Below are 24,286 nucleotides of genomic sequence, written 5' to 3'. Positions count from 1 at the left end.
TGTATCTGGGAAAATACCTAAAAGGCACAAATAATTTTTTCATTTAAAAATATTTATCGAGCACTTTCCATTTATCAGACACTTCTACGTACTTGTGAGTTTCTGCTAAATAACACAGAGACACGCCCTCATGTGTCATACATTCTATTGTGGAGGGCAGACAGTTCAAAAAGAAAGGAAAAAAGAAAAGTAAATGAGCAAGATAATTACCAACAATGATAAGTGCTATGCACAAAGTTAAAATAAGGTGATTTGATAGTGTTTTGTTGGCTCATTTACAATTCATCAGAGGGTGCCTGGGTGGTTCAGTCAGTTAAGTGTCTGACTCTTGGTTTCAGCTCAGGTCATGATCTTGGGGTCGTGGGATGGAGCCCGTGTTGGGCTCCATGCTCAGCGCGGAGTCTGCTTGAGATTCTGCCTTTCTCCCGCCCCCTCTGCCCCTCCTCCCACTCACGCTGTCTCTCTTTCTGTCTCTCAGATAAATACATAAATGAAATCTTTAAATTGGTCAGGAGGAACCTCTCTATGGAAGAGATATTTTAAATGATGCATAAATGATACAAGCAAACCAACCATGCTAAGGTAGAGTGGAAGAGCATCGCAGTGGGAACTTAACTGCAAGGGCCCTGAAGTGATAGCTTTGCACTTTTGAAGAACAGCCAAGCCCATGGGGTGGGGAGAGTGATACAAGATTAACTCAAGAACTAGGCGGAAGCCAGATCACCTATGGCTTTGAAAGTCATAATGAGTTTAACCATTATTCTAAGTGCAATGGGAAGACAGTGCAAATTTTTGAAGAGAATGTCATGATCTAATTTACATAATGATAAGATAACTCTGGCTACTTTAAGGGGACTAACTTGTAGAGGAGTGAAGAGAATGAACAGGAAGACCCTTCAGTATAGTGTAGTAGTCCAGGTGCCGTGTGGTGCGGGCTTGGATGGCAGTGGTAAAGATTGAGCATAGTGGACAGAATAGGGAAATATTTGGTAGGTTAGAGGGGAATTTGTAGCTGAGTCAAAGGAAATGGGAAGATGATACCACCACAGGGTTTTTTATTTTTAAGGGAAAATGAACTAACCTGCAGCTACCTCTAGTTTTGAGGTCATCCCAGTATCCCAGCACCCCTGCATCCCCACAAGAAATAAGCCAGACCACTGAAAAAGCAAGTACCAAACAATGAAAAGAATCAGCAAGTACTATCAAATAAAAAATATTACCAAATATTAAATAATATTTTGGAAGTATTATCGAATATCAGAAGTCTGCTACTTGAGAGAGAAGAAATGTAATTGTTTTTGAAAGGAGCACAGTTGACCCTGTATAGTCCCCTGAATTTCCAAATGGAGTATTTGCTACTTAAAAAAGCCCTCAACAATAGAATTTTTTTTTTTACAGAATATACAAGTAAATAACTATCAGTACCCTATTCTTAGTCAATCTTACTATGAAAAACTGTACCCTTTGCAGTGATGATTAAACCAATGTGATTTGATCAAATTTTCATGTGAATTAATTTGATACAGTATTGTAAGCATGCTTAATCTCTAGCTTAACTACTCCTAGGATTGTGTCAGAAGTTTAAAAGACACAAATCTAAAACAAATCTTATATTTTTTTATTTTTATTCTTTTTTTAAAAGATTTTATTTATTTATTTGACAGAGACATAGGGAAAGAGGGAACACCAGCAGGGGGAGTGGGAGAGGGAGAAGCAGGCTTCCTGCCGAGCATGGAACCCGATGCGGGGCTCGATCCCAGGACCCTGGGATCATGACCTGACCTGAAGGCAGACACTTAATCACTGAGCCACCCAGGTGCCCCAAATCTTATATTTTTTTTTAAGGAAAATATATACATGAAAGACTCAAATGAGTTCAAAATAGGATGTGGGTGCCAGTATGATATGGAAAACATGATGTACAGTTGCTGCAATCAAAATAAAATAAGATTTCAGAACCAAAAGCTCCGGGGATAAATTTAAGGTCTGCCACTTATGAGCCAGATGATCTTGAAAAAGTTACATAACCCTTTTGAGACTCAATATCCTTATTTTTAAAATTAAGATAATAATATTTAACTCAGATGGTTGCTGTGTTAAGTGAGATGGTGCCTTTTAATACACCTAGCAATGGATGATCGTAAACAAAGAATCCATAAATGAGAATCTACTTCAAATGAGCAACTATTAGCTTCTACCAGAAATGCAAAGGACATTTATAAATCAATAACAAAGAATGAATGTTACCTGTTGGTCAAATATTATGATAGGGACAAATTCTAGGAATCATCTCTGTAGGGCAGGGCTTATTTATGCAGGATTTAGGTCTGTCTAGAATACAAAACATTGACCTCTGCATCAGATATGCACAGGTTTGTTAACATCTCACTGAAAATCCAGTGGGAGAAAATCCAAGGAGATTGAGAAAATTAGGTGCCTTTAGGTCTGCCTGCACCATTATGCTGGCTGAGATATTCACTAAGGTCTCAGGGGCTTCATTTATTCTTCTCATTATTTGTGTATAGGTATTACAATGGCAAACATCTAATTAGTTTTGAAATTTGATTTGGACCAACACAATTAATGTGGGCTATCCTTTGGTCATCTATTGCTAAGAAGTAGCCATGACAAGGTGCCTAGAATTACTTTCTTAAACACTGTCCTTAAACACAGTGTTTAAGAAATGAACCATATTCATGGTTCGTCACACCTCAAGGAGTTGCAAGAAGAGCCAGGGTGTGCTTTTCTCTGTGTAAAACTGACCCATGATCTAATTCAGCATTGGCATTTCCCACTTATCACATAGATCTCCCCACCAAATCCCGGACTCCTGAAATAGACAGAGATGAGATTAACGAAGATACTTCTTCCTTTCCCTACCTCATATTTATCTCTATCCCAATCCTCCCTTTGGATAACCAAGAATCTCTTCCTTGTTCCTGATTGCCATATGGTTTTTCATAAATGATGTTAGCATTTGTGTTGTTCTGAAATTGCTTTCTTTTACTCAAAAAACATTTTTTAGATAATTCCTTGTATGTATTAATCTCCTTCATTCTCTGTAAAGATCCATGGGTATTCCAAGTATTAATTAGTATTTATTTAGCTGTACCCTGCCAATGCTTCATTGTGCTCATATACCAGTAGTTCTTTTGGATATACTCTAAGAAGTGGAATTACTGGGGCAAAAGCTTTGCCCAATTTAAATTCTGATAGATACTGCCAAGTTGCACTTCTTCATTCCTTGCATCTGTGTGTGTATATATAAATGTGTGTGTGTGTGTGTGTGTGTGTGTGTGTGTGTGTGAGAGAGAGAGAGAGAGAGAGAGAGAGAGAGATATTCTGGGTAATTCTTAAGGGCTATATTCCAGCTCATTAATTCTCTTCAGTTATGTATAATCTACTATTTAATCTGTTGTTTTCTGAGTATATTTTTTATTTCTAGACTGTTTTTTATTTTTTCAAATTTCTGTGCTCTTTTCTAAAACAAAAAGCCTTCTGAGTTTTCTTATTCTTGTTTCTTCAAAATATTAACCAATATTTTATAATGTCTATTAGAACCTAAAGTTCTTGATGGTCTAAATCTGCTCTTTGATGTGTCTGCTGACATACTCTTGTCTATTTCTGTTTGTTTTTGCATTTGCACTTTTGTAATTTCAAATTTTGAGCACATCTTTTTTTAGTGGGGTTTTGTCCATGTTACTCTTGTTTAGCCTGGGTTGAGAGTATTTCTCCCAAATAAGTTTTGTTCTCTATTTCTGCTAGCTTCCTTCTATATCACTGGCTCAGGATAAATTGTGATGCTATTTTCTCAACTTGAAGTTCTACAGAATAGGAAGACAGTAAAATTTGAACCCCACATGCATATTTGGTACAGAATTTGGTCTAAAATTCCCAAGAGAGACATTTTTTCCTTCCAAAAGATTTTACAGTCTCCTGGTTGAAAAAATTGATTTTATACTACCATGCCAAGCAACACTTGAATATATCCCTTTCTGCAAGTAACTACAATGTACAGTTATTACAATCCCTGGAACTCTGGGAAGCTGGGGGACCTGGCCTTATAGAAATTTAGTATTCCAGAACCTTATACAATCTCCCAATAAAGATTTTAGCATCAAGGGGTCCTAGTTTACACTTTCAAGAGATTAGATTAAAAACTTGTAATGATCAGCTTCGTGTTGGGAAAGAGTGTGTTGCTAACACTGATAATTGTGATATGTGTTGAATACGTTGATACGAGAACTTAAGGGAAATGTCTTCTCCTAAACTGAAGGAAAAAGCAAGATCCTATGACATGTCTGTGTGGCAGTCAACAAAAATGCCCCACTCTCACATGGCAAGGGAAATCTCATCGTTTTTCATTTTAGAGTCAAATTTCTTTATTCTGTGATACTAGAAACTGACACCAGGTTGAAAGCTCAAAAGGCTCTGTGGTTTAAAGGAGCCTCCACACCTACTTGAGGTTTGTCAGCCCTGGTACATCCCAGGCACATCTAGGTCTTCCTGAAAGTTTTACGTTAGTAGTGCACAATAAATAGACAAAGTATCGTGGCTTAAAGTCAAGAATGCCATATTCCTAGTCAAATTGCTCTGGAAAGTGATTGACAAAATACAACAGGAACTGCAAGATCACTTGTTGTCAAAAAAAGATTGAGATTTTGATTATAGTTTAGACCTTAATTGATTACCTCTTATGGTTGATACCAATCTCCAAACCAACAGCCAAAATATTCCGGCTTCAGGATTAAAGTATTTGTGGAAATGCCTCAGTTGGAGGTTTAAGTGTCCTTCCTTCTTTGTTTTGCATTTATATTATTTGCATGCGATGTATTTTTTAAAGATTTATTTATTTGTTTGAGAGGGAGAAAGAGAGCATGAGCAGGGGGAGGGGCAGAAGAAGAGAGAGTCTCAGGCAGAATCCCTGCTGAGCATAGAGCCCATGGGGCTCAACCTCACAACCCTGAGATCATGACCTGAGCCGAAACCAAGAGTCAGATGCTTAACCCACTGCACCACCCAGGTGCCCCTGCATGTGATGTATTTTTATAGATTTATTTTGTACAAGGGCAAAAGTTGTCACAAGGAAGTTAAAGTCTTCTGGTTTGACATTTGCTCTTTTGGGCAGGTAATTTGTAAAAGTTGACAGAAAAATCTCATATTTCTATGTGGGCATAGATAGCATTGATCAATCCACAAGCGTTTCTCACACACAGACCATGGCCACGAACTCAGCCAAAGAAGGGAAAGACTTGCGCATAATCAGAGCCACCTCCCTGTGCCACGTTATCTACCAAGTGTAGAATGAAGGAGATTTAGTGTTTGCCTTCTATAAATATAAAAAATAGTGAGAAAACATAGATTCGCAAATGCCCCTATAGACAGTATTCTAAATGACTGTCTGGTAGCTTGATTTCCTGAGGGTGCTATCAACTTATCTTTCCTCTCCTCCCCTCTCCTCTCCTTCTCTAACACGTAGCTATAACCACCTATTTACAATTGGAAAATGAGTGAAACAAAAATATTTTCACATATTCTGATGGGTCGTTTGCAAACATGTAGTATAACCTTGTAAACAAGGACGACTTGATATTCAATCCTCTTGTAGACAGTGGTGACCTATATGCTAAGAAGCAAGTAATATTTGCAGATGAAACCTTAGATACCAACCACTTGGCTAGCCAATATACTCTGAGGGAAGCAACATACTGATGTGGGTGTAATGGGACATGTAATATTGCTCGATCAAGACTATGCTTCTGTGGTTGACTCCCCACATTTTGCAAAGATCTTTGCAAGAAACCACATTCAGAAACATCATATGGACATGGTTGAATGACTCAAGTCTTGGTTAATAAATAACTTTCTTCTAAATTGGCTTCTTACTGGTCTCACAGGCTTTCTATTTGGTTTTTCTTTAGTCTCTAAAATTTCCAGGAAAAACTCGGAGTCTCAAAATGCCTCTGAACAAGAGTAAGCTGTTTTTACTACTTGGAATTCTCTGTTTGGAACAAGGTAAATCTGCAACTCTCTCTCTCCCCAAAGGTAAGTTCCAAATGAACTCTATAGCTACCTTCATCTGAAGGAATAAACTTTGCTGGCAATGGGCATCATTACTCCATTCAATGTTCCTTTGGGAAAACCGAAGCAGATATATTTTGGAGATCTGTTTTTCATGTAATTATTCTGGGCTTGTCTCCTGTAATCAGCATATGAAACTGCATAAAACATTCATGGAATACAACTTGGACAAATGGCATTGATCTGGAGAAAACTGGGATTATTCACTTATTTGGACACATTACAAAATCCCATCCTTTTTCATGGAGCAAATTCTGGAAATCAACATATATTTGAAAGCGTTTGTAATCTACTGGAAAATTATCTTACTGGGAAATATGAAATATGTTAACTGTGGTGTATTAGGAATGGTCTTTTTCCCCTCAAGTAACATAAGGTGAGAACAGTTCTTGGCGGGCTTCTCCATAGTGAGAGTTGTGCCAGCCCCAAGAATCATCCTGTTTTCTGTCTTTGCCTCAATGAGTTCAGGAAATAGTAAGTTTTGTGACTAATTTATTTATGATTCATTCAACTGAAACTGTTAGAAAATAAGCTTTTGATTCAATGTCATGCCTGCATTAGGTTCAGAATCAAAAGTCTCAGTGTTACATCCATCCTTTGCTGTTAATTAGCTGTGCATTTCTTTGATTCTTCATTTTCTCATCTGTAATGCAGGGGCAATAGTGCTTGATTCATAGGCACAGAATGAAGATTAAATGAGAAGTTATTTGTAAGAGCTTTGTGTATTTTAACATATTAATCCAAATAGTTACACTTTCAAGGATATGCTGTCCAGAAAAAAACATTTGTTTATCTATCCAACTTTTCTAAGTGTCTACTGTATGCTAGGAATTGTGCGAAACCTTGGAAATACAGAGATGAATAAACATAGGGTTTTTTTTCCTCATGCAGTATATAGTCCAAATAGAGGCAGATAAACTACTCATTATCACAATACCGCATGGCACACTCAATGAAAGTGGGGAGGAAAGAGTACTACACAGTACAGGAGAGACACTTAACACAGCTTTAGGAAATCAAGGAAGACTTCTCAGTTGAGGTGATGCCTAAGCTGAGGAATAAGGATGAGAGGGTCCAGCTAGATAAAGAAATGAGTGATCATGAGGCAGAGCTTTCTAGGCCCTCCTTGAAAAGAGGTAGAAAAGAATGATCTGCCAAAGGGACAGAATGTGTACCATCCTTGAATTACCAGGCAGTCCTAAACATCTTTTTTTTTTTTAAGATTTTATTTATTTATTTATTTGACAGAGAGAGACACAGCAAGAGACGGAACACAAGCAGGGGGAGTGGGAGAGGGAGAAGCAGGTTTCCCGCGGAGCAGGGAGCCCTATGCGGGGCTTGATCCCAGGACCCTGGGATCATGACCTGAGCCAAAGGCAGATGCTTAACAACTGAACCACCCAGGCACCCCAGTCCTAAACACCTTTAATCTAGCTCATCTGCTAGTTGAGGAGTCAAAAAAATCATCGAAGTTAAATAAGTAAATGCAACTTTTTCAGGGATAGCGTCCTCTCCACAAAAAAGAAAGAGCTCTTTTTGCCATTACCTGGCAACCCTTCTAGCCTAACACCACTCTGTTGTGTGAATCAAGGCACGGTCTTCTCTCTACTCCACTGTTCTTGAACAAACTGCCACTTTCTAATTCCATAGGGAATGAAGTCCAATATCTGACAGTGTGTCAGGTATCATGGACCATGGTCTCAGACTCAATCTCCTGGGCGGAGCAGAGAAGATGTACACACAATTACAATCTAACGCAGAGTATGGCATCACCCGCTTCACCAATTCACTGAGCAGCTTCTATGCATCATGAACTGCTCTTGATATTTTGAATTTAGATATTTCTAAGATTAAGTTCCTATCTTTGAGAAACCCACAGTCTAGTTGGGTTTAAAGACATAGAAATAGCCATAATGGCATGTGATAAATGCCATTGAGGAAATCACAGAAGTAGAGTGCTGTGAGGAGCCGTTAAGGGGCCAGATTGCTCAGAATCAAGGGGGCTACATTCCTGCTGACCCAGTGGAGATCTACCTCTGAGGTCCTTAATCTTCATATCAGAAAAGTAGATCTCTTCAGGACGTGCCTATTCTATGTGACAAAAGCTGAACAATCCCATGTACTGCAAATCACAGCAAATCCCACAATTAACATAAAGTCATATTGTAATCTTTCTACATGCTCCATGTCCTACAGTTTTTTCTTGCTCAGAAAAGTTTCCTGTACTCCTCAGTTCTAGGAGCTATCTAATCACTAAATTTTTGTCTTCTCTCTTTCCCAGCTCCCACTTGTGGGCGGAGTTTGGTGAAGGTACAACCTTGGAGTTACCTTAACATTTTCAGTCGCATTGTTGGGGGAAGCCAAGTGGAGAAGGGTTCCTACCCCTGGCAGGTGAGTCTCAGGAAACATTCTCTGGTGGGTAGACTGTGAGCTTTCTCAGGAATGGACGTCCCAGAAACACGTTACTCACTAGTACACTCCTGTCTGCCTAAATCATCATCAGAGATCTCATGAGTGCGTGCCAGGATCCAAGTCCCTCATGATGTCCACCCACTGAGTTCCAGAAAATGTATGTTCAGAATAATTACATGCACTATTGGCTTGCCCCCCAAACTGGAAATGCTACCCCAAACTTTCAGCCCCCAAGACAAAAATCCCACTTCAATAAGCTAAAAAACTCTTGAATTTACAATTAAAAAAACAATTTTCTGATTCAACAAATATAATTATCTCATTATAATTAAAGATGATCAGGTCTACTTTCTGTTTGGAGGTTTATACTATACCACAGGATCTCCTAGGGAATAGTCAAGAATACTGCCTCCTTAGAAGCTAATTTCCCAAGAATTTTCTCTCAATCTAACCTCCTGGTCTTCGCATGCCGTCAAAATGCCTTTGTGCATCTGTCTCTAGCCTATGGTGTTCACATTTATTGTCTTTGAAATTCTCCCAACTTTCTTTACCCTGAGAACCATGTTGTTTTCTTGCCTCTTAATTTTGTGAGTAATAGCTCCTTACTTTTACTTTGTTTAAGTCAGTCACATTAATTTTTGGTCAGTGGACATTTAGTAACGGTTGGTTGATTGAGTTTATGTTTAGTAGGTTGACTGAATGGCTGAGTCATTGCCATTTGATTAACTGATGAATTAATTACTTGGTTGAAGAGTTAATTGATCAGTTGCTTATTTGATCAACTGGTTGACTAGTCAATTTAGAAGTTCATATTCAACTCAGAGTCAGTGATTTTATTGATTTTTACTTATTCTTTTTCCCTGTATTAAAATTTTTTCAGTTGTTCATTGAACAGTTTTTGGTCAAAAGTGACAATTCTAATAAATGTCTTCTTTTCTCATTCCGACAATGGAATTAAGAGCATTTACTTGTACCCTGAAAGCATTTTAGAGTTAAATATCATGAACAGGATAAATCATAGAAAGTCATTGGTAGAGGCAGATTAAAAAATGGGCTTGAAGCAGTGACAGAAGTGAAATAGTTAAGGGCATGAGAAAATTGTAGGTACCGACTATTTCTTCTAAGAGGCTTGGAGGAATTGGAGCATGTGTGGAAAATTTCCTTAGCCTTCACCTGTTTTTCTCCCAAACCTGTTTATCTGGACTCTGCTGTATGTTATACTTCTCTTTCCTTCTCTTCATTCACAGAAATTGTTCATATTGCTAGAGCATCAGTCTGGGCCAACAGTGTTATGAAAATAAATAAACAAATACCAACAATTTTTACTACCAACTCTACTAAATCCTTATAGCCAACCGTCTCAAATGAACTACCTCTCCTACAGACCAGGGTTGGGAATGTTCTGGTTCCAACACTGCTCTTCTTTCTGAGCTGTCATGGGATGGGTTTTACTCCTTCACAGTCCACAGTTTCTAATATTTGTAAGATATCTGGGTCTATTTTTCAGAATATGTTCGGTCTCCAGGTTTGGGGGGGTGGCCCCAGGGCATTAACGTGCTCCCACTTAGGCTCTTTGTAATTCAGGTATCCCTGAAACGAAGGCAGAAGCACATCTGTGGCGGGACCATCGTCTCTGCACGGTGGGTGATTACGGCTGCCCACTGTGTTGCAAACAGGTAAGGAAGGCCTAACTCATGGATAAACACCAGATTACCCTCCTTCTCCTTTGGGATCAGCAGCAATAACTCTATTAAAACATGGACATGTGTGATGTATACTTTAGCACAGGAACATAACACAAAAGCACAACACAAACAGGGATCGCTGACATCGTCAAAGGACAGTTAACTTGGTAGAAAGCATACTTTGTTTGCAGGAGTAGAATACTTTGTTTACTTAAATATGACTGGAAGTCATTAAAGAATGATAGCCAAGTGAAAACAAACATCACGAAGATATATTTGTGAAAATTCTCTCTTAAATTTCAGTGAAAAAAAATAAGCTGGTTCATTATACATTTTAAAAAATTGATGAAAGAACTGAATTCTACTCCTGAGGCCATATTGCACTGTATGTTAGCTAACTAGAATTTAAATAAAAATTTGAAGAAAAAAAATTGATGAAAGAAAACAAAGGGAGGCCAGTAAAGAAGGCACCCATGTCTGCTTTCCTACTAGTCCAGCCTCTCTGAGCTTCAATCTAACAACTTCCATTCTTTATCCAATTTCCTGTGTACTCTAAATGTTCTCTTGTTATTAGCGCTCGTGGTAGTTAGTCACTAGGGGGCAATCAAGATCATTTCCCATATTTGCCCTCTTTCACTTCAAGTCTGCAAACATTCCCTGGATATTTACTTGGTGCTAGACACTTTGGTGGGTACCAAAGATACAAAGATAAGTAAGATGTAATTCCTGCCCCCCGCAGAGAGTTAATAGTCTAAAGAAGAGTCAACTGATAACTTCACTGCAGTGTGGCAAGTGACTAGGCTAAAAGGATGCTGTGTATTAGGTTAGGTACTCAATATAGCCAAGAGCCAGGGAAGTATACCAAGAGAAAATCGTGCCCTTTCCAATTCTGTATAAAATCATCACTTTGGGGAAAGAAGGGTCCCCAAAGATGGTAAGCCCAAAGTTTTTAATCTACCCCCAATGCATCCCACTAAGTTCCTTTCAAGATAACCTGACTACAGGATAAAGGGAAATAGAATGGTCTTTCCTATCTCACACCATGTCTCTAAATTACAAACATAAAGGAAGTAGGGGGAGATCCCCACCTCCCATTGTTTTAATCAGTCCCAAGCCTTGAGTGTGCATGCTCTCTGAGATATCAGAGTTATGATGCTATTATGTCTTTCATAATATACATTAAGCATTAGTTCTCTGATACTAAAGCAGCATACTTAGGGGGGATCACAAATCATTCTCAAAGAATCACTGATACTGAGGCCAGGCCAACCACCTAGGGTAGCTGAATAAAATCCACTATGGCTTCAGATCCTTGAGTTACAATACATATGCATTTTTGGACATTTTATGAATAACACTGCAAAGTATTCAATTTATCATATTATTGGTTCCATTTGAGGCCACTCTTGACTAGTCACCCCCTTAAATTGGGAACCTTTGTATTGTTACTAGTAGTGATGGAATCATTCTCACTTTCTCTTTTTGGCATCCTCTCACCCACATTATCCATCCATGTCATTTTAAAGAGGCCAGATTGTCAATCATTACAAGTGTCCTCAGAGGCTAAATGAAATTTACTCAGTTTACTGCTTCCTCTTCATAGAAATATTGCAACAACTCTGAATGTTACTGCTGGAGAACATGACTTGAGCCATATAGAGCCAGGGGAGCAAACCCTCACCATTGAAACCATCATCATACATCCCTATTTCTCCATCAAGAAGCCAATGGACTATGATATTGCTCTTTTGAAGATGGCTGGTGCCTTCCATTTTGGTAAACATTTGAGGCTCACTGTGAATTGTCTATCCTATGTTCCCTATAACTTCTGCTCCATAACACATTCCCTACAATGTATGTTATATAGCATATGTCCAACAGTTCTGGGTCATGCACTCCAAGATGGGGATCTGGGGTGGAGGGCCCTCTATGTGAAACCCTTTTTGTTTGTGGCTTCAGATACAGGATTATGTGGAGTCAGGAGAGAGTCTTTCTTTGTCTGATAAGTGACCCCTGGAGGTGCGAGGCACAGATATGTCACGTGATCTTTGGGGAACTACCTAGATGCCAATTGGCAAGTGGCTTAGGATGTCCTCTCTTCCACGGGTGAGACAAGCCCTGCCCTGCTCTTTTCTTCAGGCCAGTTTGTGGGGCCCATGTGTCTTCCAGAGCCAAAGGAACAATTTGAGGCTGGATTTATCTGTACAACTGCAGGCTGGGGCCGCTCAGCTGAAGGTAAGAACTATGCCACTTCTCTTAATAGGTGTCAGAACTTTCTGGTGGGTAATCAGAAAATACAGTTTTTAATCTCTGTTTTAAAAAACAATTGTGTAAACACTTTAAAAGAGTATATCCATTGTACTGAGAAATTCAGGTCTTTCCAAAAGATACAAACCTGAATGGGACATCTTCAACTCGGGAAAGGCGAGGGTGCGTTGCTGGGACTCTCCCCTCTGTGTTTTCTAGATGGCGTTCTCTCACAAGTCTTGCAGGAAGTGAACCTGCCCATTTTGACCCAGGAGGAATGTATGGGAGCTCTGTTAACCCTAAAGAAACCTGTCAGTGGGCGGACCTTTCTCTGCACAGGCTTCCCAGATGGAGGGGGAGATGCATGTCAGGTAGGTGGGGAGTGGCTGGGTTGAAATGTCCCAGGCAGGGCTTCCTTCAGCTTTGTCATCAGGGGAGGAGCTGAAAGAAGGCTGTAGGTAAGACTGGACTCTGGAAAGAAGGGTCAGGAGTGACAAGGAAGGTCAAGTCAAAATAAAGGGACAGTTTATACAAGCTGTCTTTACTAGGGAGTGTGGATTCAGAGGAGGTCTTCTACTTTTTCCAAAATACCAAATAACAGGGATAATGCCAACAGTGAGCTTAGGGTTCTCTACCCCTGAAGACTGGCTGGCTTTTTCCCTTTTAGAGGTTTCCAATTTGTGGGTAATGGGAACTTTCCTTTCCTTCCATTCCTCTTGCTGAGCAAGACCTGAGATCAGTTTTACCATTGGGCAAGACTTCTCTGAGTCTGTAGGATGAGACAGGAGTAGGAAGAAAGTCTGATGTTTGATGAAACAAACATCCCCCTAGTATGGGGAAGAAAGAGGTGGAATTGGTAAGGCTCCAGTGATATTTGAGGATTTAATGTGAATTGTGCTTGGCTATTCTCCTGGGCCCCCGAGTCCAACTTATTAGAAGTGAAGAAATGTCACTGATCCTCATCTAGCATCTTTGTGGGGGAAAAGAGTGAGCACAGACCTAGAATGATGGTAAGAGAGGCTTTTTCCCCCTACAGGGAGATTCAGGAGGTTCCCTCATGTGCCGGAATAAGAAGGGGGCTTGGACTCTGGCTGGTGTGACTTCTTGGGGTTCGGGCTGTGGCCGAGGCTGGAGAAACAACACGCGGAAAGATGACCAAGGATCCCCCGGGATCTTCACAGATCTTAGAAAAGTGCTTCCCTGGATCCACAAACACATCCGAATTGGTAATAATGCCAGCACATGAGGTCAAGAAGCTAGGGCCAGCGAGGGTGTCAGCAGTCTAGGCAAGTCTAGACAGGCTCTACTTCTGTTTTTAGTGTAGCACACAAGAATTGTGACATTTACAAGATTTAAAATGAGTAAAATATGATGTGCAGTACAGCCAATATTCAAAGAATCGTGAATCTATCCATCCTAGACTTTGCCAAATTTGCCTTTAGTTGAAACTATCAGTTAGTGATGTATTTTCATCACTTAACTTCTCAACTGTGCTAGCAAGATGTAGCAAACTATAGTGGTTATGAACCAGTGGAAATTTTGCCTCCCAGAGGACAATGTCTGGAGACATTTTTGGTTGTCACCATGAGGGGAGGGGTGCCACTGGCATCTAGTGGGTAGGAGCTATGGCTCTTGCTAAGCATCCTACAATGCACAGGACAGCACCCATGACAAAGAACGATCCAGCCCAAAATGTGAGTAATGCTGTGGTTGAGAAGGCCTGGCACAGATCTGGGTACCATGAGTCTGAAAAGGTCAGGGTCTGTATATACCCTTCTCACTGACAGGAGTTAATTGAAACTTCATTTCTGCCTCTAAAGCCAACTTCATTGTTTTCTAACTAGTAGCTTCCAGCTTCAACAGGGCTTCTATTCTGTCCCAAAGAGGTTAATTCGAATTCATTCAGTAAGAACTTGGGTTTGTTTTCAAGTGTACGGTCCTGTAGCAGGCATTCAAGCCCTCCAGTTGTAGCTACACCAGCAACTCTCTTGTAGTTGTGGGTCACTTATTTCCATCTCCAGCCTGCCTGCTCGTGAAAAATGAGAGAAGTAGACCAGATAACCTCTTGCTCTATATAACCTCCAAGCTAATCATGGCCTGTTTCTTAATTAGCCCACTTAATAAAGAGAGTGAAATTTCATTAAAACACCAAGGCGACTTTCCTGCTTTGTCAATTTACCCCTTCTGTTCTTTCCGCAGATTAAATTTTCATTAGTTGCATATTGTCTTAAAAATGCCTGCACTTTGGAGCCAGGGAAATGCTAACTTCTTGAAATGTTTTTCAGGATACCACACACAGACCTTGAATAGCATCTTTCTTTTTCTTTCCTAGGGAAGCGGAGAAAGAGCTCCAGCGGTGGGTATTGCTCACACCCTGCTCCACGAGAAGCGGGAAGTAATATCTAGTATTTCTGAATATAGGCTCCCTTTATAATCAAAAGTCTTTGCAAGAGCTCTCTCTGCTCACTGGGTATAAAGCTACCCACACTTGGGGCATCCACAGCCATTCCTTGCCAGTGCCAGGGCAGGCCAGTGCCAAGAAGGAGCCCTGGATTCCCTCCTATTTCACTTCTTGAGAGCTCCATCTCAACTCAGCAAACATTTGTCAAATCCTAGCTTTGGATCAGAGACTCAGGGGCAGGGAGAATGAGGCGGTGCAGATGTGGTCAATAAGCTACACACCTTACCCTGAAAGTGTCCTCGAGTGTACAAGGGACCCTCCTCCGGGGTTACATGGCAAGTCTGCAGTGAACCCACTCTGTAATGTTGAGAAAGCTCCTTCCTACCTCTGGACCTCAGTTTCCTCATCCATAAAGAAAAGAGTCTGGACCAGATGGTCTCTAAGGCAGCTTTAGCTCGAATCTTCAGTGGTTCTGTGAGTCTGTGGAACCATCTACAAAGAACAATGGGGAAAAAGTGCCCTGAGAACTAGAGGAGTGAGTGGCTGGGGCAAAAAGCCAGATGAAGCTTTGGAGCACAGACACCTTTTAAACTGAATCACAGAAAAACATAAAGAACCCATAGAATGTTGTCAGGTGGAAACGGGATACAGGTAAAGAAAAATACTGCAGCTCAAGGAATCATCTTTGTCGAAAGATGACACTGAAGGACAGAGAACTGAAAATATAGAGGGTAAAAGAGACCAGTGCGTCAGTCAGAGCAGCTGACGTGGGGGTGTATGTAATGGGGTTTGATGAGGGAGATTAGAAAATAAATTGAAACCAAGTAGTGGAAACTTTGGATGCCTGTCAAAAAAGTTTGGATTGAGTAATGGGAAGTTGATGAATTAGATCAATAGATTAGAGCAATACTCTGGTGGTACGAGAACAGCATGTAGGATATAGGTTGGGGGGGGGGGGGGAGTTCTGAGATTACACTTTAGTTCCAGAGACCCAGGGCAAGGGCTGGAGAACGAAAGGATGGGAATAGAAACAAGAGGGATTGGGACCCGGTAGTCACTTTGATGAAGGGCGGTGAGCAGCAGGGAGGAAGCAAGGATGGTACCAAAGTTTCGAGCACGGGAGATGAAGCAAAGGGCACATAAAAGTAATCTAAGCAGGGGGCGCCTGGGTGGTGCAGTTGGTTGAGCATCTGACTCTTGGTTTCAGCTCAGGTGGTGATCTCAGAGTTGCGGGATCGAGTCTCATGTCAGGCTCCATGCTAGGTGTGGAGTCCGCTTGAGTCTCTCTCCCCCTCTCCCCCAGTCCCTCCCCCTGCTCACACACCCTGTCTTAAATAAATAAATAAATCTTTCTTAACAAAAGGTAACCTAATCAGAAGGGGAAGCAGTTTTGCAGACCATCTGCAGCATGTTAAGGGGATATCTAGGAAATGGTTGCAAAACCAGGTCTGCAACTCAGAAGTGTAGAATAATAGTTGAAACTCAGGGTATGAATGAGACCCGTCAGAGGGCTCGTGTAGAGAGAGGTGAAAGCGAAGGATAGAACCTGGGAAATACATGTAGGTATAGAATTGAGTTAGGATGCCAGAGAAAGAATAGTGAAGGAGAAGAAATCATCGAATCTCGAGGTTAAGCAGGATCTAAAAAAGAACAGAAAGAATAAGGCATGGCACAAGCCATGGCGGGGAAAGCTTTCACAAGAGAGGAAGCATGCGTAACGAAGAACCAGGTGGTTCCGGTGTCTGCACAGGTTCTGGAAGTCTAGCCCCCACTGTCACCCTGCTTCTCATGGCTCTCTCTCCCAGCCCCATGCAGTGAGCAGGATCGTGTGCTCCGCGAGTCTGAGGGTGAGCTGCACTTCCCAGAAGGCCCCTACCTGTATTACGAGAGCCAACAGTGAGTAGGCCCCTGCCACTCCTCCCCCAACCGCCACCTCTAGTCTGCCTGTGCCCAGTAACTGGACCGTGACAGCCACTTTCTGTCTAGAAATGACACCCTCTTAATGGATCTGCCTGCAGACGGTGTGTCTGGACCCTGTTGGCCCCAGAGAAAATGCATGTACTGCTCAGTTTTTCCCATTTGGATGCAGAGTCTTGTCACCACAGTTACCTCTCGATCTATTCCGTAGAAGACAGACTTATCGGTGAGCGGATTTTCACGTTGTCAAATGGACACTTGTGCTGGGAGGGCTTCATGGGGCCGGGATGCCGTACGTCCGGCACCGAGGCATCTCTAAACACCATGCTGCCCGTCTCCAAATTTGAGACTCGGGATTGACAATGGAAAGGAACTGAATCTGAGCCATTTTGTTTGCTGCATCTGCTTTCCATGGAACCAGGCTTCCTAGATTTGTGTGCCAGGCCTGGAACCCCTCAGGACTAAAATACAGACACATCACAGGGGAAATGTTGCTTTCCTAGGCAATGCAAACGACCTGTACTGCATCGTCCAGCTAAGAAGGAAAGTACCAATGGATAACCATGAGTAGAGGCAAAGGTTACTTATGCAAGAAACAGAGATGGAGGAGCATTTCTGTGGTTCCTAACAGGAGGTGATTTTTGCCCCCCAAGAGCTAGGTGGCAATGTCTCAGAGCATTTCTGGTCGTCATGACTAGAGGGAGTATTACTGGCATCTGGCGAGCAGAGACCAGGGGTGCTGTAAAACATCCCATAATGCACAAGACAGTCTGAACACCAAGCATGTTCCAGTTCAAAGATGTCAGTGGTACCAAGGTTGAGAACCCTTGGCTTAGACAATCCTCTCCTATCAGGACAAGTCCAGTTCTCCTTAAGTCTCTCAATGGGGGCTGTTTTCTAGACTCTGAACCAAGACTCTTGCTTCTTGTGTTGCAGGAAAGTTCTGTGGGAAGAGCCTCGCTTCATCAGTTCTTGTTGGCTCCAACTCTGTACGGCTGAATTTCATCTCTGATGCCACAGATTATGCAGCGGGGTTTAACCTCACCTATAAAGCTCTAAAACCAAACTACCTTCCTGGTAAAACCACTTACTTTTATCCCACACTATCCAGGCTACCTAGAGAAGTCGGAGGCCCCATAGGAATTAGGAGAGGGGACCATGAGACCGGGGAGAGGCCCGTGCACGTGCTCCTTCCACAGTCCTGCTAACTCGTGTTCATCACACACGAGCTGGGAGGGTGAATGAGTCCTGGAAAATCAGCACACAGACCTCTTCCTTCGTGGTGGCTCTGCCTGAAGAGTCAGCCGCTGCATCATTTGTGAGAGACAGGAGGGAGCCCGAAGAGGATTCCTCTTTGCTTGAGTGATGCCATTGTTGGGACATGTCCCCTTGTGTTTCAGATTCAGGTTGCAGTTCCTTTACTGTCCTTTTTAAAGAAGGTCTCATACAGAGTCTTCACTATCCTGAAGACTACAGTGACTTGGCCAACTGTAACTGGGTTTTTCAAGCCCCCAAACACTACTTAATTAAGGTACTGACCCTGCTTACCCTTCACTTTGCTCTGGTATCTCCACAGAAATCATGAGGGCAGAATGTGTGTGTGTGTGTGTGTGTGTGTGTGTGTGTGTGTGTGTGTTTAAATCAGATTTATTCACTGCTGTATCCCTGGTCCCTGGCATACAAGGCTCTTGATAAATAGGCGTTGAATAAACAGACCAGCCTATTTTCCCTGTAACTACCCACATTCACCACTAGATGGCAATCGTGTGCTTTACTTTCTGTTGGAGGGCTGCCCTCATCTGTACCCGGTGACAGGTTTAATCGGTTTCTAGTCCCTTCTAGAAACAAGCATTTCTTCCTTGTTCATCAAACTGCTAGCAAAACGCTTTGTAAGTAATGGCTAACAAAAAATGCCAAGAAGGCCCCAAACATCAAGCTTTCCGTGCAGAGGGAACAGAACAAGCACAGAGAAGCCAGTATAGACCAGGTTGAGGGACAGGCTGATGTCTGAGGGTCACAGGTGTATGGGGAGGGGTCGTAGAAGGTGAGGCTGAGACCAAAGTACAGAGGGTTTTCAATGTCAGGATGCAGAGTTTATTCAGCATTTGGTTAATTGTGTTTGTGGCCACGTGTTTGTTCGTGCAGCACCAACGGGCTGTCTGCAGGGAGAGGCCACCAGGGGGTTGAGGGTAGGACTGTGGTCACAATGAGGTCGGACGTAGGCATCGATTTAGAAGTCTTTCTCTTAAAATGATAATTGAAAGCGAGAAAGTAAATGGACAGAAAAGGTAGAAAATAAAGGGGGACGAGTAAGGATGGACAATACCTCCAGGTTCTCGTATCTTTAAGAGGCAAACAGAAGCCTGAGACTCAGGAGCAGGCGTGGAGTTAGGACAGTCCAGGGAATGCAGTCTTTCATTTAAAACACAAAACAAGCAAACACACAAAGAGGTGTGGCCCACAGTTTGGATTTCCCGCAGAAAGTGAGTTTAAGGAGGAGGGCTGAGTATTCGCTACCCAGGCCTCGGCTCATCCCCCAGCAAAAGGGTAAAATACTTGAATTGACATTAACATAACAATAAAAAATTTAAAAAAATACTTGAATTGACAGTTGAGCAATGGAGAGCAGGTGGGAGAGGAAGCACCTGGAAGAGCCAGTCGGATGTTTGGAGCAGGAACAAGATCTCACAGGTTTTACCAATGAGTGGGAGAAGACACAGGGGAACGAGGTGTAGATCCCCTCTTTCTCAAAGCTTCTGGAACCCAAACAGTCAAAATAGAAAATTTCAGGTGGAAGCAGAATTAAGGGAAGCTTTGTGATGAGTGATGGAGGATAAAAGTTGACGTATGAGTGAATTACTGGAAGGAGAAAGAAGACAAAATTTAGCTGAAAATCTGAATGTGCCAGAGCTGATGGGATTCAAGACCACTCTTTCGATCTGTGTGTACTGAGTGCCATGCACGAGTGGCGTGATGCTGTCCCTCCTTGCGGTGACAGCATCATGGTGCAGGACCCCTCCAAGAGGAATTGGGAAGTTAGGATTACAAGGCATAACCATGTGCATAGTTCCTCAGAGAGAAAAGGGTCTATTTCCGGAAAGCATCGCAGTAAGGGTTTAGAAATGTTTGAATGAATCCTGTTTCTGACCCTCTCCTTCTCCCCGTGCCTACATTCACCACTAGTGATCATTTACCTCCATGCTGTCCCCTCCACGCAGCCCTGTGTCTCTCGCCGAGTGTTCAGTCTCCACTGAATCCCGTCATCTGTGTGTTTAAAATCTTGAATTCCTACCTCCTCTTCCACTGCTCCTCTCTTCAAAGTCAATTAAGCCCCCAGGTGCTAGCAAATTGCTCCGCTTGTTCTTTGCTGTTTGTTTGCTCTTCGTGGGAGGGCGCCAGGGAGCTCAAACATTTGCGCTTTTCCCCAACCTTGTGTGGCCCGGGGCCTTCTGTGTCTGGGGTGGAGCTGTCTGGGGTATAGCCTCTTTTCCTAAGTAATTTAACCCATTCATGAATGCCCCGTTCACATCCCAAAAGCAAGCTGAGCAATCCAAATTTCTCTGCTTACTCAAAATCAGGTCATTCGCTCATGTTTTGCTCTGTATGTAACATGGAGTCTTGTCAGCTTTCCTTTCAGAGTCTGGACGTAGAGGAAAGTGGGGACTGCACGTTTGACCACGTGTCTGTGTACAGAGATGCGGAAAGGCAGGAGGAAATAGGTGTGTGCCCCGCCCCACCCCCGTCCCCGGAGACTCGGCTCCCCTGGTTTGTACTTGGATCCAGTCCCTTTGGGCGAATCCTTCTCAGGAATAAAAAGCATCGGGCTCCAGCTTCCTTCATTGCCCTGCGCCCCCTCCCTCCGTCCTACGTGCTCACGACCACCCCCCCTTCTCCCAAATCAGGGGCGGGAAGAGCGGGAGCGAGGACCAAGAGCCATCTAGGGATCAGAAGGGGCAAGGGCCGTTGAAATAAGCCCTGGGGCTCAAACCAGTTCCCTCAGTGGCATCCCCAGTGGGAGTGTTTGGGAGATAAACAGAACTGAAGCATTGCTGGAGTTCAGTACCTATTAAAAAGAAGCAAACTGCCCTTCTATTTTGAAAACGAATTGGGACACCCACCAAAAAAGTTTATTTCTCAACAATTGCCTAAAGGACTTTTTTTTTTTTCCTCTCTCTCTCTCCAATGTCACGTCTATTTGCTGGGCCCTTGACCGCGTCTTGCCTGGGCTGGGCTTTACCCAGCTCGGTTGTGTGGCTTTGTTGCCCCCGCCCCTGTGCTGAGCTCCTCTGGTGTAATGCTCATCAGCTTCCAGTCGGATGACAATGTGACCTTCAGAGGCTTTCAGGCTACAGTCTCTTTCATCCCCGAAACAGGTAAGAAGACAGAGGCATCAACTTCTTGGGTCCCGATTCCAATCCTCCTAATGTGGTAGGAGAGGGCTGCCTCTGTGGCCCAACGTGGATACAGTGGGTTCTCAGTATTTGCAGCAGCTCGGTTCTATAAGGTCACCATGAACATCAAATCAGTGACTACTGACCCACGGCTCCTAGGGGAAGTACGGGGTTAGGTTCCTGGGAGCCTCTGGTTTTATGGGTGTTTCTGTCTAAAGTCACCTTCTCCAATATATCTTGTTCATTCATTCACACTGAACTCACAGCCAGCACCCCAAAACTCGAGCCTGAGCAAATCTTATCTATCACGTGTATTTTCTCCCCAAGGCATATCACAGCCTCCTTGCCCTTACGAACACCAGATGCACCTCAGCCCTATGTTACATTTAGGGCCATTTCAAACTGCAAAATCACCAACAAAAAGCACAGGGATGCAAAAAACCCCATGGCACGCAACAGACCACGGAAAGGACACTTGTTTATAGTATGAGAGCTAAAACAAGAGGGCAGAGTGTTGCCTCGTCCGACCTCACCTAGGAACGTGTGCATCGGGTGACTCAGATTTTTCACAAATGCTCTGCATTTGTCCTTGAATGATCATGAAAACACCATTCGTTCTGAGTTAGAAATAAGTGTTAGGGAGTAGGTGAATTTGCAAACGTGGAATCCATGAAGAATGAGGACCGACACTGTGTCTGAATCATGGCCTATCCTTATTAGGTGTGTGGTCTGAGAGTCATCTGAGACTCCTTTTCTTCGCCTTACCATGGGAGGGTACATGCCTTGAAAGAATATAGTGAGGATTAATCGGATCAGGTGCGCTTGGCCATGAGCAAGTGTGCGACACAGAACAGAGGCCTGGAAATGTGAAATGTCTTCACCAACCCCCAGTCCCTAGGCACATGGACAGCACAACTCCCCTCCATCCTCACATCCCTGAGCGTTCTGCCCAAATCCTACAAAGCCAGGTGTCGGCTCCTCAAGTTGTTTATGCCTGTTAGACAAGCAGCTGCTTATGGCAAACCTGGGTTATAGTTAAAATACTCCACTTTTCAGTTAAAATACCCATAGTCCAGCTGACTGAGATGCCCCAGAATTCTCACAGTAATAATTTTCTGATAAGTCCTGAACACTGGCCCTGTGTGTGTGATCTGAGCAATTGTGTATGCTTGCACTCAGATTTAAACATCTCCAGATCAGAGAATGAGTCGATGTTTTGGGAGACATGGAATGTACTACCTGAAGACCACAATGCTTCCGGTAAGCTTTTTTTGGGGAATGTGACTGAGAGATACCCACAGAGCATATCAGCCAGCGTTCAACCAGAGAATCCCAAAAAGATATGTTGGAGTGCTAACCTCCAGTACCCCCAGAATGTGACCTTATTTGGAGCGAAAGTCTTTACTGAGATAATCAAGTCAAAATGGAGTCCCTAGTGTGGACCTTTACCCAATATGACTGGTGTCCTTATAAAAGGGGAAACTTGGATGTGGAGAGAGAACGTCAAATGAACATGAAGGTGGAGACTGGGTGATGCATCATCTACAAGCCAAGGAACACCAATGATCACCAGCAAACCAGCAGAAGTTGGGGGAGAGGCACCATCACCACCCTCAGAAGGAACCAACCCTACGAATACCTTGATCTCACACCTATAGCCTCCAGAACCACGACACAATAAATTTCTGGTCTTTTAAGCCATCCGGTTTGTGGGTTTTGTGTGTGTGTGTGTGTGTGTGTGTTACAGCAGGCTTAGCAAACGAATACGCCAGGAACTGGCTAACCTGGCTGTGGGGGGGTGACCAAGCAATTAAATCCATCAGGCAGTCAGTCAGAAAGGGAAGATGACAGGACACTGCAACCCCACAGGCACGGGCTGAAGGTACTGTCCCCCGGGCAGAATTTCTACTCTTTTTGGGGGAAGTTTCAGCTCTGTTCTTAAGGCCTTTCCAACTAATTAAGTCAGGCCCACCCAGATTATCCAGGATGATCTTCTTTGCCTGAAGTTAATGGATTAGGGACTTTTATTACATCTGCTAAATCCCTTTACAGCAACACCTTGGTTGGTGTTTGATGGAATAACCGGAGGCTGTGGCTTAGCCAAGTTGACACATCCAGAAAGCCATCACGCGGAGCTGTATGGGACGGATGTGCTCATCGTCCATTTTGCTCAAAGAAACACTGAAATATTTCCGGTCCCAAGAAGCAAGACTCCCATCTAAATTGATTCATTTAGTGGAAATGGCTAACTAGTATGCCACATTGGAGTCTGACCCACGAGATCTGTCCCTAAGAAAAGTGAGTGAGTATCCCACTCCGTGTTAATGCCAGTGAGCATGGAGAAGCGCTGGGCCTTCTCTTTTCCTTGTTTATTCCGTGACATCCACTGACATCCACGTGCAACATCTTGGTCCATGTGGAAAACATGGTGAGCGGAGCAAGCAGAGGAGGGGGCAGGGAAACTTGTATCGTTTGCCATTTTGATAGTTTGCCAAGAGAAAATTCGAGTGCCTTATTTTTAATTTTTTCTTTTTAGTTTTATAAAATGTCTGATACATGGAACATAGAATAGAGTGTGGAGAGAGAATATTCCTTTTAATGAAAAGGAATAAAAGCAATGAGTCTTTTTGTTCTGGATTCTTGGACCTCGTGATGCATGGATGCCTTAGGTAGAACATCTTTGTGAAGAGCGGCTGCAGGGGCTCCTTCTCTTGACTACCCTGGGGGTGCACTCAGCAGAGCCATTTTTCCCAGCCTAAACCAAGTACAGATTTTTCTAAGGACTCTCATTACAATGCTCAGCAAGATTTATTCGGCATTCTATCCCCAGCACCTACTGCAGTGCTCAGAACACGGCAGATGCCAAATAAATATTTGGTGAATAAAATGAAATAATCCACACATAGCCCCTGAAGACCTCAATAAGTGAGACTTTCCTGATTTTCTGTCACTGAACTCACACATTAGGCCCCTTTTCCTTTATACATAAAAACTTAGGAAGAACAAGAAAAAGAGCTTACACGTGCCCTGTTTTAAATAGCACCCCTAACCTGGATTACTTAAATCATTCAGTAAGCAATTTTGTCCTTCAATTTTTTTTTTTGAAATATCGCAAATCTACAGAATAGGTGAAAGAGTAATACAACGAACTC

At 42.8% G+C, this 24,286-nt stretch overlaps 1 protein-coding gene across 2 annotated transcripts; it reads left to right on the top strand.

Moving 5' to 3' along the window:
* Positions 1–5,937: 5,937 nt before the first annotated feature.
* OVCH2 (ovochymase 2) lies at positions 5,938–22,823 on the top strand. Of its 2 annotated transcripts, none has more exons than XM_027579000.2 (16): positions 5,938–6,045; positions 8,363–8,472; positions 10,078–10,169; positions 11,782–11,954; positions 12,348–12,413; positions 12,645–12,796; positions 13,462–13,651; positions 14,758–14,781; positions 16,632–16,722; positions 16,845–16,969; positions 17,680–17,820; positions 18,144–18,274; positions 20,369–20,462; positions 20,985–21,116; positions 22,314–22,394; positions 22,611–22,823. In XM_027579000.2, exons 1-16 carry the CDS (start codon positions 5,958–5,960, stop codon positions 22,643–22,645), a joined length of 1,725 nt encoding a protein of 574 aa, XP_027434801.1. In that variant the 5' UTR covers positions 5,938–5,957; the 3' UTR covers positions 22,646–22,823. The 2 variants fall into 2 exon arrangements, with proteins under 2 accessions (XP_027434801.1, XP_027434799.1); XM_027578998.2 differs by having other exon boundaries at positions 12,318–12,413.
* The last annotated feature ends 1,463 nt before the right edge of the window (positions 22,824–24,286 follow it).

This window comes from Zalophus californianus, chromosome 11 (genome assembly GCF_009762305.2).
Source record: "Zalophus californianus isolate mZalCal1 chromosome 11, mZalCal1.pri.v2, whole genome shotgun sequence".
In the NCBI taxonomy this organism is placed as follows: Eukaryota; Metazoa; Chordata; class Mammalia; order Carnivora; family Otariidae; genus Zalophus; species Zalophus californianus.
The sequence above is the reverse complement of the archived record's forward strand: the minus strand, read 5'-3'. Positions and strand labels throughout refer to the sequence as shown.